Source organism: Rhinolophus hipposideros, assembly GCF_964194185.1.
Source record: "Rhinolophus hipposideros genome assembly, chromosome: 8".
Lineage (NCBI taxonomy): Eukaryota > Metazoa > Chordata > Mammalia > Chiroptera > Rhinolophidae > Rhinolophus > Rhinolophus hipposideros.
This window is the reverse complement of record NC_138054.1, coordinates 88,691,762-88,711,158: the sequence shown is the minus strand read 5'-3', so window position 1 is coordinate 88,711,158 and position 19,397 is coordinate 88,691,762. Positions and strand designations below refer to the sequence as shown.

General features: G+C 44.2%; 1 protein-coding gene across 4 annotated transcripts in view; it reads left to right on the top strand.

Annotated features, from left to right (window-relative positions):
* The window catches only part of PEX14 (peroxisomal biogenesis factor 14), a 124,375-nt gene that overhangs the window by 46,853 nt on the left and 58,125 nt on the right, over window positions 1–19,397 (top strand). For all 4 annotated transcript variants that reach the window (XM_081057664.1, XM_081057665.1, XM_081057667.1 and 1 more), the window contains exon 3: window positions 7,102–7,186. In XM_081057664.1, the coding sequence (XP_080913790.1) occupies window positions 7,102–7,186 (85 nt within the window). The remainder of the gene's footprint in view (window positions 1–7,101; window positions 7,187–19,397) is intronic.

Below are 19,397 nucleotides of genomic sequence, written 5' to 3'. Positions count from 1 at the left end.
AATGGGAAGGACACAATGACAAAAACCAGGAAATTCCAAGTTGAGAGAAAGGCTCTTTCCTTTAACTCCTTGAATGCCTGGGTGCTTGCTGGCACACTCCTTACCCAGGTGCAGGAGGTTGCCCAGAGTACAATTCCCCGTCTTTATTTTTGAACTTCCTGGCTTTTGTTGACTTTCCCCTCTTGATGTAAATGAAACATACTTTCGTGTGTGTGTTAATTGTAGATAAACGGGCTAAAAGTATCTCCTGATTTTGTAACCCTCAGAAAAAAGAGAAGGAGTTAAAAAAAAAAAATCCTGTCACTGTCATCTGTTCATTTTTAATGAGCAATTTTAAAAAATTGAAAATAAAAGAGGAAAATGAATAGGTGTTGAACCAGCCCGTGATATGTAAATGCCAACTAGTAATTACCTAAAACCTCAATTTTCATTCTGTTTCATCTTGCAAAACATTTCATTCTCCCTGAGTGCAAACACTTGGTCCGGGCTGTGGAGCTGGCGGAGCGGCCGCCCCTGGCCTGCGCGGCCGCCGCCTCCGGCTAGGGGGCACTTTGGCTCTGCGCTGGGGCTGCCGGCCGGGCGCGTGTCCACCTCAAGGTTATTCCCCTCCTGCCACTCCAGTGGGTTTGCTCCGAGCGGGAGGCGCCCCTCCCCCCACGCCCACTCGTCTGGTTTCGGGGAGCCTCTTTCCTCCTCTTCCTTGCGGAGGATCGGAGGATCGTGTTGAATTTTGGCTGACCGAGCCTTCCTCCGCATGCTCACTTTCCCCTCGCCCCTGCCTGCTAGCCCCCCGGCTTCCCTGAGGCCGAGTCGCCGTCCAGTCTCCCTTTCTGCCTGGGAGATGTCCGACACAATGGTCTCTATTTGCTGTTTATTGCCTCGTCTTTGTATTCTTTCTTTTCCTTTCGACGGCTGGGACAGCTCTCCTCGATTGAAGCTCACACCCATTTGCTCTCCTGCCACGCTTAGAATGCTAATTCCGACATTTCTTTTGCACGCTCATAGATTTTTCTTTTACTCTTGGGTTAGGATCTGACACCTTTTGGGTGTATTCGTGCAGCGTCTTGGAACGTGGCTTGTGGATGGCCCTGCTGCCCCGGTGGCCACCCCCTCAGCCCGTTCCCTAGCTAGAAGGGGAGCCTGGGATTGTGAACGGCAGATTACAGAGGATTCTGGATGCAGAAAAGCAGAATTATGCTGTCCTAGGACCCTGGCTCCAAGAGTGCTTTGCCTGGAATCTCAAGGAACACAGCCTCTTTAGTGAGATATATAGCTTTATAATTAGCCCGTTGCATTTTTTCACGAGTGCTGGCATCAGCGGTCTACGATGTGTTTCTCTGATTAACAGCTGCTTTGCAACTATTTCCTTGTGCCACCGATGACCATATTTGTCAAGGAACTCCTGATAGAGTACTGATTTCTTACTAAAATGCAGCATTTCTGTTTGAAGTGGCTTTTCTCGCATTCTCGGCAATGCCTGGCTTTTAAAGTCGGTGCTTGTTAAAACTCGAGTTGGCTTTGGTTTAACGCTTGTTAACAGGCTTCTGGGTATCTGTCTACTTGAGAGTGTGAGCGGAGGAACCTTTCACAGGCAATTTAATCTTCTGAGCAGCACACGTGTAGCATTGCAGTGGGGTTTCGGGCTGCATATCGGTCACTGTTTTGCCCTCTGGTTGTGATCTCTCTGCGTTAAAAGGGACTTGGCTTTGGTCATTTGTGTCATTATTTTTTGAATATTTTGAATATTTTACAATGGCTAGTGAATGCTCACATTTTAGGAGACAGATATGTATGTGTAGCACACAGGAGTGCTGGAACTGGTGACATTCCAAATAAGTGTCACCGGAGACAATGCATCAGGTTTACGTGTCAGGTGCACAGTGCGAAGGCGCCCTCAAACCCCAGCTTCGTTATTAGGCGGGCTCTGATCCCCCGTCCCCCTCGTGCAGAAAATGATGTGTGTGTTCTGCAGATGACAGTGTGCAGGTAGGTCTTTTGTGGGGGAGTAGAAAACACAGAGGGAGCCGCTCTGCCACGAGGACTGTCAGGAACCTCGATTCTCCTCACCGGATTACTTATCTCACACAATGCATTTAACAGAACACAGTTCGTGGTAGGTAGCCCCCGAGTAGACTGTAGTCCATTGATTTATACAGTTACAAATCCTGGTCTCTCAAACACAAATCTCTCTCAATTTGGCCTGTCTTCTTGGATGCCAAGGTGTTTTCAACCTGAGGTCCCCCTCTTTCTTCCCGGGTTGCTGACAGTTACCCAGCGGAACCATTGCAAAGGCAAGAATTTACTCCTCTTCGTTGCACCTCAGTTTTACCTCTTGCTTTAAGTCAACCAGTGAAAATTACCCAGTTTCCCTAAAATCGTGGAGATGATGGTGGCAAGGTTGCTTTATTTGGCTTTTTGGGAGTCGGGGGCAGAAGACAGGGCCGCAGGAAAAGGAGTGGCGAGAAACTTTGCTTCTGTTTTCTTTTGAGCACGTCGTCTTTATTTTTATGAAACCGGCTAGTGGTAATTCGAGGTGCACTCATTAAGAACTCTCCCGGTGCAGGAGGAGGAGAAAGGAAAGCCAGTATAGGATGGTCTCAACGGCAAGTGGCTTGCTCAGCGGCATCAGGTGCTTTGCTCCAGAATTTCCCCCGGCTTGTGCACTCCCACACCGTGTGCAATAAAGCTCCTGCCTCCGTTTTACATCTTTGACATTGAGGCGGAAGATTTGGCCTGAATTTATGTAATTTAGTTGGGCACAAATATAACCCATGAATAGTCACATTCATCTCCTAATTAGAAAATCAAACGATAATACAGGACAGGCTGCAGGCACCCCCTCATGTCATCCAACAAAAGAGTGCTGTGTGTGTTGGACCTCTGCAGAGGGAAGAGTCAGTTGAATTGCTTCATGAAGTTAATGAAAAGTGTCCGACAATATGGGAATGAAAGATGCAAACGCAGTGCACTGTCAGTATTTAGCGTGTTAAAATCTTTGCGTTATGGGTAAAGATTTTGCGGAAATCTTTTGCGCCCTACGTATGAATGGTAGGGCTTGTAAACCTCCAGGTTGGACAGTCCCCCCTCTATCCCTCCCCACACATGTTCTGTGCCATTTCCTGGTGTGGAGTGAGTTGAGAAGAGTAAAGAGTAGTTGAAGAAATAATTAGTGAAAGGAGACAGGTTTTCATACGTTCACACGTCCATGTAGCTGCTTCTCTGGGTCTCTTATTCAGCACATTATGTTGAGGCCATTAGTTTGGATGCTTTATATTTTTGCCTCGGCGTAGTGATATCAGTGCCGTTAAATATGTGATTTGCCTGTCGCCTGCATTTTCAGACAAAGATCAAGAGGAACATAAACAAGCCCCAAATATACTTTATGTAGGTGCTTGGCAGTATTGTTTTATATGGCTTGAAATTAGTGAATGGAAACTTTAAAAGAAACTGTTCATATTTTTGCAAGTTTGAAGTGTGCCGGGACTTTGTCAAATTCCCGTTAAAATAAATACGTCAATTTCATCTCCCTTCCAAATTCATTTATCTTGCTTTTTTAAAAGGTGTTTTCTACTTTACCTGATGTTTAAATTGGATTCGCTCGTTTATGCTGTTCTTTGCTATATCCCCCACGTTTTTCTTAAATGAATTACTAATGACAGAGCACTCCATCATCCCCTCTCTGCAGCCACTTTAAGAAAAGCATGGTGATCTAAACCTTTTAACCTATTAAAGATGATTTTTCCCAATTGAATCAGACCCACCACAGGTGTAATAACTAATCATTTAAACTACACCTGCTATTATGTATTTTTAAGCCATTATGCGTGTTGGATAGATGATAATTCATGTTTATTGCATTGTCCGATGGATCCGTTTTGCCTGCACTAGGCTGATTAATGTATTTAAAGAAATAAGAGATGCAATTTTTTAAAAAAAAAAATTGATGGAATGCGCCAAGCACTGCATTGAGTGCACCATTAAACCCATCAGAACTTTGCTCTCTGACCAGAAATGCATATACCAAGGACTATATTAAAAAAGCAAGGTGAAACCTGTGCGTTTTAGTGGTGGGGTTCTGTTTTCTTTCTGTCACGGAAAATTTTGGAAGGATGTAGGAAAGGTCTGTGCTTCTGTGGGAACTGTGCCATTAGCTTCTACTGCTTAAGACCTGCGCCGCCACGTTGCCTCTGACACCTGGTACACATGTGCCCCAGCGTGCGGGGACTGCTGCATGATGCAAATGCTCTAATTGTCTGGTGTGTCGAAGTTGTGTTTTTTCTCCAGGTGAAGAGCAATTATCCCCGAGCCATCTGAGCTGGGCACATTGGCATTGACCCGGTGGGGCCGGTGGCTGTGTAACCGGCCATTCTCTCTCCAGGGCATGGGCCTCTCTCCCTTTTGTTCTCCTCCTTCCTCCTTCACCATCTCCTCTTCCCATTTCTCCCCTTTCCTTGTTTTTTCACCCCGCCCCCTCTTCCTTCTGTTAAGTCTCCTCTGCTTCCTCCTCTTGTCCTATGGCCACCTTCTTCTTCTTCCCTCCTCCTTCTACCTCCCCTCCTGTCCCATTTCTCTCCATTTCCTTTGCTTTTTTTCCTCTTCTTTCCCCTTGCCCATCTCTTCATTAAAATGCACCTGTTTTGTGGGTGTTTGTCCGATGTTTCTTGAGTTTGACGCAATCTGGAGAGATCTGATTGAGGGGCTAAGGGGATAAGTATAGACTTGGGGTTCTAGACTCTTGAGCATCAATTTTTCTCTAGTCTAGAACTGGTTGGTGATCACTGCCATTCATGTTGGTGGTTTGCAGTGTTGGACAGCTTATGCCCATTCTCAAGGAACACTAGATGTCCTGTTGCTCACAGGTCCCGATCTACAAATTTGGGACACCTGAGCTCATCCTTTAGGGAGAATGTGTTGGGCAAGTCTCCCCAGAAGGACTACGGGGAAAATATATAAAGGACTTACTCTAGCTTTTTGTTTTTCTGATTTATCCTCCTATCTTTTGTTACCAGGAAAGTCTGTCTGGTCTCAAGGTTAAATTCATATAAAACATGAAGAGAATATTTGTGGGGACAAAGCCCCAAAAAACAGTTTTCAGGCTCTCGGCCTCACAGTAGAAAGGTGCTGGCTCGGGTAGTAAATGGCCATCAACTGTGATCAGATGGCCAGCAGCTGTGGCTAGTTGGCCGTCAGCTGTAACCCGTAAGCCATTGGCCACTAATATAACGGTTGTGGCTACGCTAGCAAGAGAAATGGGGGCTAGCAAGAAGATGGTGGCTGGCAAGCACGGACTGCTGTTAGGCAGATTATGTAGATCCTGCTTCCTGTGTCTCCAGCCCAGCCGCCAGCAAGAATATATTGGTTTGACTCCCCTATCTATGGCTCCGTGGGTGTTCCTTTTTGGCCTTACCGTGTCCTGCGTTCTTGGGCGGGGAGTGGGAGCTGAGACCCTGCCTGACAATATTTGTAACTTGTATTCCACTTGGAGTGTGTTCTGTTTAAATTTCTGTGTAACAGCTACCCTTAGTTTGAAGGATCATAGAAAGCGTCCTTGTATTTGGCCCCTTAGAAATGTTTTCTTTCCACGACTTGTGAGGGAACTACAGGGCCTGTTGACTGTACCTGTAACATGAGACTGTATTATTCTTTGGTTTTGATGAGATTAATAATGCCAGTCATTTAAAACAGCCTCTTTCCTACCTGGGCAGGTACCCGTTGGACTAGCCTCTGGGCTAGAGAGCAGACAGGCGGTATGCAAACACGCTAGTATGGGCTGAGTGACGTGAAGGCTCAGACCTTCAACACTTTTCCTTCTGTCCTCTACTTGGCTTATTCGTAGATGTGAAGAGTTCCTTAACTATCATACTAGAGGTAGATAGATAATCTGTTAGTCTGTCAGCATTCAGTCATGAAACCCCAAACATTGTCCCCTGATGTCTCTTCAGAACTGAGCACCGGTGAGAAGGACCAGTGTGGATGACGTGTGTGTTGCCTCTGATATAATCCTTCCCAGCCAGAGGCACTTGGCCAGACTCCGTGGAGGCAGCCTGGGCTCTTCCCTGGAGATGCTTGTGGTGTTTTGGGGAGGCAGCCTGAACGTTAGAATGCAGTGTGATTATGTCTTCAGTTATATGGCACACACTACGGGCGTTGAGGAAGTTAAGCGAATAGGGGGATCAGAGATGGCTTAGAACAGTCAGTAAAAGGGCTGTGCTGGGGTGTGTGTGTGTGTGTGAGATGTTAGATAGGTAGAGGCGGGAAAGGGAGGCCTTAGAGGAAAAGGGCACAGCATGGGCACAAGTGTGATGTGGATGAGTATGGCCAGGAGAAGGCCACCTGCTATGGAGTAAGAAGAATCAGCTTGGACAGGGAAGATTGGAGAAGACTGTCACAGGTCTTAAAAAGCTAGGCTGAGGGGCGTCCGTACGGCTCAGTTGGTTGGAGCGCGAGCTCTGAGCAACAGGGTTGCTAGTTTGATTCCCGCATGGGCCAGTGAGCTGCGCCCTCCGCAACTAGATTGAAGACAACAACTTGAGCTGAGCTGCTGCTGAGCTGCTGAGGGGTGGCTGGATGGCTCAGTTGGTTAAAGCGTGAGCTCCTAATGACAAGGTTGTGGGTTCGAGTCACACATGGGATGGTGGGCTGCACCCCCTGCAACTAAAGATTGAAAATGGCAACTGGACTTGGAGCTGAGCTGCGCCCTCCACAACTAGATTGAAGGACAACAACTTGGAGCTGATGGGTCCTGGGAAAAACACACTGTCCCCCAATAAAGTCCTGGAAATACGCAGTGTTCCCCTTCCCCAATAAAAATCTTTAAAAAAAAAAAGCTAGGCTGAGGGCGTTCGATTGATAGACTCAGATGCAGGAAGCCAGTGAAGGGAGGGAACCGACGTCGTCTTTTATTCAGGTAGATTTTAGTATATGTGCTGCCGAAGCGAGCACTATTCAGGTAGATTTTAAATGTGAGAAATAACTGGTTATAAATTGGACCACAATGATGCATGCATTTCTGTGGACCTAGGATAAACTTGTAGGATTTTTAATCTTGAAATTCAGACTGTTGGGGTTTACTTTTCTTGTCTATTTTATCTCCCCCACCAGATTGCCACGGCAGTGAAGTTTCTACAGAATTCCCGGGTCCGCCAGAGCCCACTTGCGACCAGGAAAGCGTTCCTTAAGAAGAAAGGTACAGGTTTCCCGTGGCTGTGCAGAGTGGCCTGCAGAAAGGGGCTGGGGACGGGGCAGAGGGAAGCCACCCTGTTGATGAAAGGAGCTCCTAGAATTGTCCCGCTAGTGTCGGGGTGGGGGTGTGAGGGGGTGCCCCAGTGGGAATGCAGGCTGCTTTCCTAACGGTGGAGCAGAGAGATGATCCAGTTTCGGATAATCGAGCACCAGATGTGAGGCCAACAGCTTAGCCCAGGACCGCCTGGCCAGGCAGCTTTCAGCAGCAGCAGGAGAGAGAGGCCCACTGGATAAGAAGGTGGAGGGAGGACTTGTGCTTTCTGGTGCGTTCTTCTGATGATGGCCCTGGCTGCAGAATGACTGGCTTTAGGTCAGCTGCTTCAGTAAAGAATGAGGAAGAAAGAAATGAAGGACGAGGGAAATGAGATGACTAAACAAGGTCAGGTTAAGGTCAAGCTTGGGGTCAGTCTGATTTACGGATTGAAGTGGTAAATTACTGGTTTTATGGTATTTCTGTAAGCCTGGATTAAATGGATCTTGACAAATTCGATAGTGTCTGAAGCAGAATCTGTTCCTGCCCTGTTGAAATTTGGGATATTTTTCTTTTTTGTAAAATACGAAAAACGAAAACAAACCCCCACAAGAACCCCAAAACAACAAAAAAAAGAAATCTGACTCCCATTCTTTGAACATTTAATTTTCTAGAAAGCTAGGAAGTTGTTCAAATGTCCTTATACACCATGAGGGAGGAAAGTGAGTTTTCTTTCCCCCAAAATAGAACTCTTTTTCCTTTAAGAGCTGGAATGCCAGCCTCAAAATTCTGGTTTTTGAGCTTTAAGTCATTTGTGGCTGGAATAGCAGATGGAGTGGTTTGGTGGTATTTCCTAGGCCTGCTACATGCTGTCCCACTGAGGCGACCGCGCAGGACCATGTCCCAGGGCTGCACGTGCACTCGTTGGGACAGGATAAGCCCACACATTTCATTCCCAGGCAGCCGTCAGAGGTCCCGTGACTGAGCTGAGGAGGGGCGCTGTGCGTTTGCTGGCGGCATCATGCTTGCCCCCCATCAGTAGGAGATTATTAAAATTTGGAGCGTGTTGGCCGGCCTCTCCACTCCACAACCATCATGCCATAAAAGAGTTTTTCCTTGAAATATGTGTACCTATGGGGAGTAATTAATCATAAAAGCTTGGGGATTTCAGCTCTCTCATCAAAGCATTGAAGCTGGGGAAAGCTGAGCCTAAAAGCTGTGTTGATTACCCAGGGTAACCTGAGACAAAATCTATGGTTGCCGAGAGATCCTTCGCCCCAGTATATTGTGCAATATTATAACTGCCTGATCTTCTCTTCCACTGACAATGACCAGTTATTCCTCATTTTCTCTCAAACGCAGCTGGGTTAGAATTTCATTTGCAGAAGGTATTTAGAGCAATTTAGAGACAAATGTCTCTGGTGTTTGCTCGGCACTTCCCCACCGCAGGCTTTGCTGAGCAGTTTTAGTATCAGGAGCTCCATCTAATCTGTTTAATTTTAATAAATCCCTGACTGGGAGAGAGAGAGAGAGAGAAAAAAAGAGAGAAACTCTGGACCAAATAATACTTCTTTTGAGTTAGTTGGCTAATAATTACTGTAGAGAGGAAACTGTTTTGTGCAGTTGTTATTTGTTGTTCCATCTTAAAAGAAAACACAGCCGATTGATTCATTAATTCACCTAAGAGAAAGTGCTGGCCCTGGGCCACGCCCTGTTGTAGACAAAAACCTCTGCCCTCTCACGTCTTAAATTCTGACTTAAGATGGGGAAGGCAGACAAATAACAAGTGAAAAAATAGGGAGTATGCGGAATGGCAGGTGCCTTGGAGAAAAGACAGCCAGGCCGTGGGGTGGACGGTCATAAGTGCTGGCACTTTTAGACCAGGCGGTCAGAGCTCTGCGAGGATGACAAGTGAGCGAAACCCTGAGGACACGACCATTTGTTGATAGTGTGGGCATAGTTTCCTTCTTGACCCCTCCTGTTAGTCAGTGTTTTCAGACTTTTAGCCGCAGGAATCTTGAGAGGCATCGGCCCTTCTTCCTCTAAAGAGAACCACAAGAGTTTACCCAGATTTAAACCTGGAATCCTTAGATTTAATCGCCCACCTCCATTGTCCTCTAAAACGCTCCTTCAGTCGGGAACTACCCATTTCCAAGGTGAGTCCCACCCAGTAGGGTAAGTTCTGGCAGGACCTTTTCTGGGCAGAGAATTCCAAAGTTTGATCGGCGTCTGGGGAAGAAGTGCCCCTTCGTGGATTTACACTTTTTCAATTCTCAGCTCTTCCTAGGGTCAAGTGGACACGATCAGCACAGCCTGGCACCATCTCTGATAGGATGAGGGAGGAGGGGTGCTTCCAAAGGGGCCCGCTTCCATCCCATCCCTGACAGGAGTTGGGAAGGAAGGAGAATTGGTGTTTGGGGAGAGGGAGGGTGTGTTCGGGGAGGGACCAAGGTTCTGGCATCCACCATGGACGTCTCCCCGAAGGACTCAGTGTGGTGGTGGGTTTGGGCCAGTGGCTTTGGGCGAGGCTCGCGGCCACTGTCATCTTGGCTTTTCTCGTAAATGTCACGTTGGGGAATTAACAGTGGTGCACTGTCTTGAATTACAATCTTGACTTTCCTTTTTTTAATAAGCATCTCTTTCCTGAAAAGGCAAATCCAATTTTGTTTTTGTTTTAATATTATTTAATATTTAATATAGAAATTGAGGTCCCTGCAGTACATGTCAGTTCAGTGGAAAATGACGGTGACTTTGGTCGCATCAGCTGACTTTGTTTTCTTGTGAAACCACAACCCAGGGCAGGGGCTGCATCCTGCCTCTGTTACTGACAGGTTAGATGTGTGCGCTCTGATTTTGGGGGTGGGGGTGGGGGTGTGCAGTGGAGAGTGAATAGGATTGGAATGGGAGAGCATTGGTTTGCAAAGGTCTTTTGTGTTTGAGCTTTTGGGTAGTTTTATTTTTGTTTTTCTGAGATCTCTTCTGGATGCTTTAAAGTCTGAATATGGAGTCATTAATGAGAAACATGAAGTTATTAGAATCATTTATCATTTTCTTTGAAGCTGTACTGCCATTTTGTGTAATTTACAACATTTCTTTTATAGGGATTTTTTTGGGTGAAAGAGAAAAGCAGCTGTTCACCTTCAGAGTATTAGAATAAATGTGTTTGTTTCTTTTCACCACTTGTTTCCGCAGATGACATATCAACTGCAGAGTCAGCCCCACGCAAAGAGAACCGGGCTGTGCGTGGGGTTGAAGCCCTCATAGAACTGGTCTATATATAGAAGTGCTTCTTGCCAGGCAGGCTTCATATCTGGGGCTGCAAGCAGGCTGCAATCCAGGCGGTTAGAGCAGCTTATAGACAGCAAGAGAACCCGTCCAGAAAGTTAGAGGCTTGGTCGTTGTTGTCAGTAGGCTTGTGTTGATTTGACATCCTATCCAACCACAAAATGTAGGAGGCAGTCTGCTTCCAAACATATTTGGTGGGCTGAGTGTATGGTGGGGAAAAGTAATGCCTCTCCATGGGCGTTGGGGGGGAGGGGTAGGCGAGGTGGGGGGAAGGTAGAGCTAGTTGTCTGTTAGCTTACTCTGATACATCTGTTGCAAAGCAGGCTTCTAGAAAAAAGATGAGCATCACACGCTTTTCTCTGTAATCCTGCACAGTGAGGCCTGGATGGCGTTGGCTGACACTTCTGCTTATAGTGCCCTTCTCAGGTGTGTAAGTCAAGGGCTGTATTCTCCCCCATCCAATAAATAGTCTGGGGGGTGAGGAAGACTCAACAAATAAAATGCACCAGCCATACTTTCTCATTCTAAAAGGTGAAACAAGATGTTATCTGTCTTCTGTTCCTGGAAGCGGAACCCCCAGTAGCAAAACTGCCTCCTTGCTGGCGTGAACTTGAGGAAGAAACCTGATGGTCTCAACCTTGGTAGTGGGGTAGAGGTGAAGGGCTTCTCTCACTGGAGTGTTTTAAGGGGGAGTAAATTCTTACATAGATTTCAATTTAACCCTCTTTTATTACTTTTCTTTTTTATCATTTACGTCCATTTCATGAGGTAGTTTGCATGTCCTTGAATGGAATCTCGTTACCATGAAAGCTTTTTTAGCATTGATTTCATAACAGTCTTAATTTAATAGCTCCGTCATTACTGAGAAGCTCTGGGAGTGGGGCCCTGGCTTTCCAGGTCACTGACCTTTTAATTACAAACCTTGTTCTGATGGCCAGGTTATCGACTGGACAGCTCCCAGCTTGTGCCCCCAGGATGAAAACGAAAATAACTGCGTTTCCTCCCCCACTCCAGGGGAAAAAAAAAATTGTAACCTCATGTGTTTCTAAAATTAATTTTCTCTTTCAGCTTTACTTTCTAATTAATTCTTGAATGTGTCTTAGACAAGCCAGAAGTCTGGTTATAACGCTCTTTTTCCTAGAGATTGGGTCCCGCAGACAGCTTGGAGGGGGCGGGGAAGGATGGAGGTATTGCCAGCTACCACCGTGTTTGCTTGTGGCCCATTTCCTCATCCTCACACACTCCTGCGGCTGAGCTGGAAGGAATAGTGTTGGCTCTTGTGAGGCTGTCTGGCCCTTCTGATTCTTTGTTAACGAGACATGGATTGTGGCAGGAAGACTTAGATTCACCTCTGTATTGCTGTGGTAGTGGAGCCCTGTACATCACAGACGTTTTAAAAAGATGTTCCCGTACTGAGAAAAGACAAGGATCGGCTGAGTTTGCTTATCGTGTCTTACTTACCTCTCTGTTACTCTCAGATGACTGGAGGAAGCAACCGTGTTTCCCCGAAAATAAGACCTAGCTGGATAATATGTCCTAATGTGTCTTTTGGAGCAAAAATTAGTATAAGACCCGGTCTTATATTACATCTTATGTAATACAAGATGTAATATAATACAAGACCAGGTCTTTAATATAATATAATATAATATAATATAATATAATATAATAAATACTGGGTCTTATGTAATACAATATAAGACCAGGTCTAATATAATATAATACAATACAATATAATACCAGGTCTTATATAATACAGTATAAGACCCAGGATAATATAATGTAATACTGGGTCTTATATTAATTTTTGCTCCAAAAGACGCAGTAGAGCTGGTGGTCTGGTTGGGTCTTATTTTCAGGGAAACACGGAAGCACCCTACCCAGGCGTTCTACTCAGCCATGAGCTTGAACTGCATAGGTGAGCTAGGTTCTCTCTCACTGACCATGAAGACGGAGAGAAAAAGGAAAGGACAGTGGCTCGTAAGTAGGGTGACCGTCAGTTCTGGTTTGCCCCGGACTGCCCCGGTTTTAACACTAGAATTCTACGTCCTGGGAGGCCCCTCAGGCCTGGGCAAACAGATCACTAGCAGTACCAGCCTTACTGAGGAGTGAGAGACGAATGGCTATGTTTTTGGAAAAGGGGGGATGTCCACTAGCAGTCAGTCCCGAGAGTCTAGCTTCAAGTCGAGTGGCAGCTTCCTCACACGCTGCCTGCTGTTACTAACCCCCCCACGCCCCCACCCCCACCCCCCCACTCTGCTGTGGGCCCAGTGCAGACGCTCTGGGGGCAGGAGGCCGTGCCCTGCAGGTGAGCGAGGCGCTGCCTAGCCAGCCGAGCAGACAGGGCTGTGTGTGGCGGCCGCGGGCCTGTTCCTGAGCATGATTGAGCGCCTCCATCCATCTGCTGTGAACGGACGGCTCCCTTCCCTGCCAGTCCTGCATCTGCATTGCCGTCACCTGCTGTTCTGGCTCAGCCCATTCATCACACTGACTGGTGGTCCCCCATCAATTTTCCCCTTTGCAAGTTATCCAAACTTGTCTTGAACTCCACAGATTCCTCTCAGCATCTCCGAGCTATAACAGCCAGACCAGCTGAACGCTGTGGAAATAGGGACACCATGGCTTCCCCACTCAGAGACGGACCTGATACTGCTTGCTCCCCAAAGAAGGTGGAGTCAAGTAGGTTCCTACACGTCACCCTCCAGTTGGGGGGGGGCGGTCCAGTGGCACAGAGGAGCTTGGGGGGAAAATGACAAAGTTCTTCGGATTTACCCAGTTGCTTTGAGATTTTTTCCCCTGAAAATGAAGAATGATTCTTCTTTTCTTAAACTTGTGTGCCTGCAACAATACTACAAAGAAAAGCAAAGTGACATTGTCACGTATGATAGTACGGTAGCCCCCTCATATTTGCAGTGGATAACCTTCTAGGACCCCCAGTGGGTGCCTGAACCCATGGATGGTACCGAACCGTGTACATACTATGTTTTTTCCTGTACATACTGTATGTACCATTTCACTTAAAGGAAGCATTTTAGGGCTTCTCTTTGGCATATCCTAATTACCAACCTCACTACCCTTGCACTTTTATTAGTAAGTAAAATAAGGGTGACTTCAACACAAGCTCTGCAATGCCAGGCAGTCGATCTGATAACTGAGACGGCTACTCAGTGACTAATGGGAGGGTGGTGGGTAGTGTGTAGAGCATGGATACGTGGGATAAAAGGATGGTTCATGTCCAGGGTAAGATGGAGTGGGAGGGCTCGAGATTTCATCATTTACTTAGAAGGGTGCACAATTTAAAACGTATAAGTTTCTGGAATTTTAATATTTCCGGACTGTAGGTAGCTGAAACCATGGAAGTTGAAATAGCAGAAATTGAAACTGCAGATGAGGGGACTACTGTATTCAAGTTTTTTAATTTTATTTTTTAACTTTCTGGAAAGGTGAGATAAGTACATGGCTTCAAAAATTGAAATGGTAAAGAAGGATATACAGAGAAAAATAAGTTTTCTTTCCATCTCTCACTTCTGCCCCCCCCCCATTTTCTTTCCCACAGGGTGCTGATGTTAACAGTTTCTTACGTATCCTTCCAAAGATAATCTGTCCATATGAAAGCATGCGGATATTTAGTACTCCCTCCACAGAAACACAAACATTTTTTAAATAGAGTGATAGCATATTTTGCAATTTACTTTTGCACTTGACCTTGTATCTTGGCAGCCATTCCACATCAGTACGTACAGATTTGTTTTGTTCTTTTCAGTGGTTGCATAGTATTCCATTATACGCATGTGTCATAATTTTTTTTAACCAGTCCCAAGTCAGGGAACATGCAGGTTTATTCCTGTCTTTTGCTGTTTCAAACAATGCTGCAGTGACTTTTCTTGTGTAGACATTGTCAGACACACATTCGTTTGGCACTATGCTAAAAGTAAAAGCGTTTGCCTATGGTAAGTAGGCTAGGGTATATTTTTCTTGCTTAAAATTTCATGAGATTATGTCCCCCCCCCAAATATAAAACTCTTTTCTAATATAAACAGGACAATAGGTAGAAACAAATTAATAAGAGAAAGACAGCATAGCAGATTATTATTAACACTTAATACAGATTTAGATTTTGAGGGGCTGTTCCGGTCATTGGTTACATGAAAAATGCTTTCTTTCTAAAAGAATCCTTTGTTTTTTAAGCCTATTTTTGAAAGGGATATGGGCTCATAAAATTAATTTCTGGTTCAAAATACACATTTAAATAAATGGAAAACTTCAGGAACTTGAAGGTTACTATCTGTTTTCAAATGAAGTCTGGAGCTTTGTCTTCTTTTGTTGTTGTCGAACATTTTATGGGTCGTAGGCCATTGGTTAGGTGGTCAGCCTTTGTTTAGTGTCTGTTGTGTGGAGAATATTATTACATTAGTCACTCATGAAAGAAAAACAAAGTACCTGTCGTTTGCAATACAAGAGGCTCATTAGCAGATGAGAATGGATGCTGAGTGCTTATCAACTATCCGTATATGTCCATGAAATATAGGAACATCTCAGCAGTCAGCAAAAGCAGACTAGGGAGAGACTGGAGTTTAAAGCTCACTAGACCGGGTTCCCCCAGGGCAGTGAGCATGTCTCATTCTTCCCAGCATCCTCAGCGCCCGGCTTAGCCAGCCTCAGTCAGATGCTGATGAATGAGGGACTGAATGAATGGATGACTGGAATTAGAAGACACTTACTGGGGAAAGTTTCAAAATGAGCTCCGTTTTTCTTAAGTCTACAATTTATCTATTTGTTCAACCCTAGTATATATGTAAACTAGTTTCAGAATTGCTAACCTATAGGTCTTTACCTACTAGAGTACAGTGTTGATACCAGTTCTTTCTGTCTTTAGTCTTATAGTATCCAGAGAAAACACTCTTTTCCAAAGTTGCTTAGATCAGCAGAGCTCAGCTTTGAGCTAGACATTGAGAGAGGCAGTGGGCATAGATGGTCAGAGAAGAATGGGAATGGCAGCACTGGTGAGGGGAGGATTATGCAGAAACATATATGCAATTAGCTGGATTGGCCCATACATAGGGTCTGCAGAAAGGGAGAGAACTGAGGTTGGTGAGATGGTCAGGAGGGAGGAGTTGGTGTTAGGATTCAATATTATAAATAACAGTCAATAGCACTTGTTGAACTGGTTGAAACTCTGAAAATACTGCTTGGGGAAGTTTACTCTGGGCTCTGTATTGAAAGCTGAATTGGCCTGGCAATAATAAAACCAGCTATAAAAGAAGACCCTGCTGAGTCTCTTGGCTGGTATGGAGGATCTGGAATGGGAGGGTGGCAGTAGAAATGGAAATAGAAATGATAGCATATTTATGTAGAGAATTTTATGGTTTTTAAAACACATACATTAGTCAGTTTTTTCTTCACTATAATCTTTGTAGTAGTCGGGTTAATAAATATTTGTTGAATGAGTGAATGAATAAATATATGGTTTAATGAACCTCCCATTTTGCAGATGAGGAAACTGAGGCTCAGAACGGTTAATTAGTGTAAATAAAGGGCAGAAGCAGAATTAGGACCAAGAGTTCTGACTAGAGGTCTTTGACCTGTATCACATACTTTCTGGAAAGGAAGGGCAGAGCTACAGACATTGTAGAAGAAAGAGGAAACCATGCTCAGTAGTGGATGGGAAGTATGATGTGAAGGAGGCAGGACGGAACATGACTCAGGGTTGTTTTATTTTGTTAAGCAGCTTTATTCATTGCATGAAAAAGGCTTTTTTTCCTAAAGAAAAATACACAGTAAGCCGTACATATTTGATTTGTACAGTTTTAAAGTTTTTTGACATATGTTTATACCTGCGAAACAATCACTGCAGTCAAGCTAATGAACACACCGATTACCCCCAATTCCTCGTGCCCTTGTAATTCCTTCCTTCTGCCTCCCCTTGACCCCAACACAGCCTGGGTCCCAGGCAAGCAGGGATCTGCTTTCTTCCATGATAGATTAGTTTGCATTTTCTAGAATTTTTTATAAAGGGAATCGTACAGTATATGCCTTCTTTTTGGGTCCTGCTTTTCTCACTCAGCGTAATTATTTTGAGATTCATCCACGTTGTTATATGTATTAGTGGTTCATTTCTTTTTATTGCTGCATAGTAGTCCATTATTTGTATACAACGTAATTTATTTACCTATTCCCCTGTTGATAGACATGTTGAGTTTTTTCCAGTTTATAGCTATTAAAAACAGAGTTGCTGTGAACATTCGTGTATAAATCTTTGCAGGGACATATAATTCCCTTTGGGCAGGTACACGGGTGGAATGCCTGGATCATATGGTAGTTGTATGTTTAACTCTTTAAGAAGCTTCCAGACTGCTTCTGAAAGGATGTACCATTTTATTTTCTCCCCAGTCGTGTGTGAGTGTACCAGGGTTTTGAGCCTGGGGAAGAGAAAGATGCAGGTGTTGTATTTATAATTTGTTTCCAGTAGTGAAAGCACGTGGCTTTCGAAGCATTCTTAAGAGTGACTAAATAATAGGTCATGTTTAGAATACTTACACTTGGTTGCTAATAGTGCTTAAACTGCCTGGGTTCAAATCCCAGCCTCACCACTTTCTACCTGTGTGACTCTCGATAAAATACTTAACCTCACTGTGCTGTAGTTTCTTTATCTGTAAAATAGGCTTAATGTTAGTATTTACTACAAAAGGTTCTTGTAAGAATTTAAAAAATAATGTGGAATTAGAGTGCCTGGCACTAAAATAAGGGCTTAATTGACGATGACAATGATCAATAGTGTATATCCTCTTAAAAGGTATGCTCTATTCAGTTTGCTGTAATGTTATGTTAAAACGATAAACTTATTGATATGAAAATGCATGCAGCAGAAATCTCCAGGAACTCTGGGCAGAGAGGGATTTAATACAGGCAGTTAGGAGCTTACTCACTATTGAAAAGGCCAGAGGAATTGAAGGAGTAACTCTCCAGGGAAGCTGCTCCATGTGTTCCATTCAGGAAATTGGGGAACCAGGAGGCTGCCGCTGGAACCTTTGAGTTCAAGAGCGAGCCTCATAACCATGACCCAGGGCTCAGGAAGTCAGTGCTGCCACCACTGCAGTATGTTCTGACATCCGTAAAAACAGTGACAAGGAATATGAACTTGGCCTCTGTCTCTGTCAAAATTGCCTCTTGGCTCATGAAGCTGGAGACTAAAGACGACACTGCAGTGGGAAACCTGGGTGTTTCCATCTTCCTTGCTGATCTGCTGACGTTTGTAACAGTCAGCAGTGGGGGGGTCCAGCTCTGCTGCCTCATTTCCACTTTCCAGATCACCCGTGAGCACACTGAATTCCAACCCAGAACTCTAGCTGCCAAGGAGTCGGGGAAGTGTAGCATTTAGCTACACTTCCAGCCTCTTTAATGCAGGATGGCACAGTAGAGAGAGCCGTGAGGATGGATGCTGAGAGCTGTCAGAGGAATCGTAGAAGAAGAAAGATTCACAGATATTTGCCCCAAAACAGGGTACAAGCACATTTATGTCACAAGCCTCTTTCTTATTGAAGGTTTAACTTGGGGTTTTTTAAGCCGTTTAGATAAACAGCCCACAAGATGAGGGAATCATTCATTTTGCTCCAAAGCATGCTAATAAAAAAAAGTCAGCCAAAAGAAAATTCATGTTTTTAGTGTGTAAGCAGGTGGCAGTGGTTTATTTGTGAATCTAAAGTGTTTTATTCAACACAGAGCAAGTCGTGTGTATATATGAGAGAAGAATACTCTTTTAGGCAACTATTTTTGTTGTTTTTGAGAAGAGCTAGGCTTTTAATTGGTAACAAAAGCTGTAATGATGTTATCTCCGGTTTGTCCAAGAGATAAATATTGATGCATTCTGTGTCGCCACTGCCTTTCTGAGATAATTTTAAGTCTACTTGTCACTCTTTTCTGGCCTCACTTAGGGATGGGAGTTCTTCTAATGAGATTCATCCGCTAAAGGCAGGCAAGGGAATTTTCACCAAAGGGACTACATGGTATGTGGGTTTGTGGGACAGTGTGGAAGTAGGGACTTCTGAAGCTTAATATAAGGTACAACATAAGGCAGTCTCTACTGAAAAAAAATTTAATGTTGATTGGACTATAATTAGAAAGATTTGAAAGTAATTTGGATAGTAGTCTTCATTCATTTACCAATCCAAAAAATCATATTAACATTTTTGAGCCTATGCCTTAAAAAAATGAATTTATCTGGAAGAGGGAAAAGGGAGTCAAATAGATGATGATGGAGGAAAGAGAACGAATTGGGTGGTGAATACACAGTGTAATATATAGATGGTGTATTATAGAAATGTACACTTGAAACCTACATAATTTTACTAACCAATGTCACCCCAATAAATTTAACAAAAATGTTTAAAACTGAATTTATCTGCTACCTCTGCTGTGTGTGTGTGTATTAGTGTATCTGTACTCGTAAAGCATAAGTTAGTATGCTTTTATTTTCAATTTACTTTTCACCATAGGCCTGCTAGTTTGATCAGTCAACAGCGATATCTTTCCATCTTTGAGGTGAGTAAAGTGTTCTCCTCAGTAAATGGAATGATGGGGAATTCGGGCTTATATTTGATTTGCACTGAGAATTGAACAGCTCTATTGTTTTTGCCTTCCAACTTGCAACAGACCTGTGTTTGGTTTCTTAAACATTATGGTGGGAGCTAATGTTCTCAGATCTCACCCCTTGTATCAGATAGAAGACTTGGGAATGCTCTAGTCTCTTACTGTTAATTATTCTTTTTAGTTTTAAAGCCCTTTAAAGTAATCTTTCAGTAATTAGATTGTTGAGTAGATTGTCTTTAGTAAGTAACATGGTGATCTTTAAATTTTGTGTAGATTTTCAGTTTGTTAAATTATTGCAAAGGCTTTCATTCAT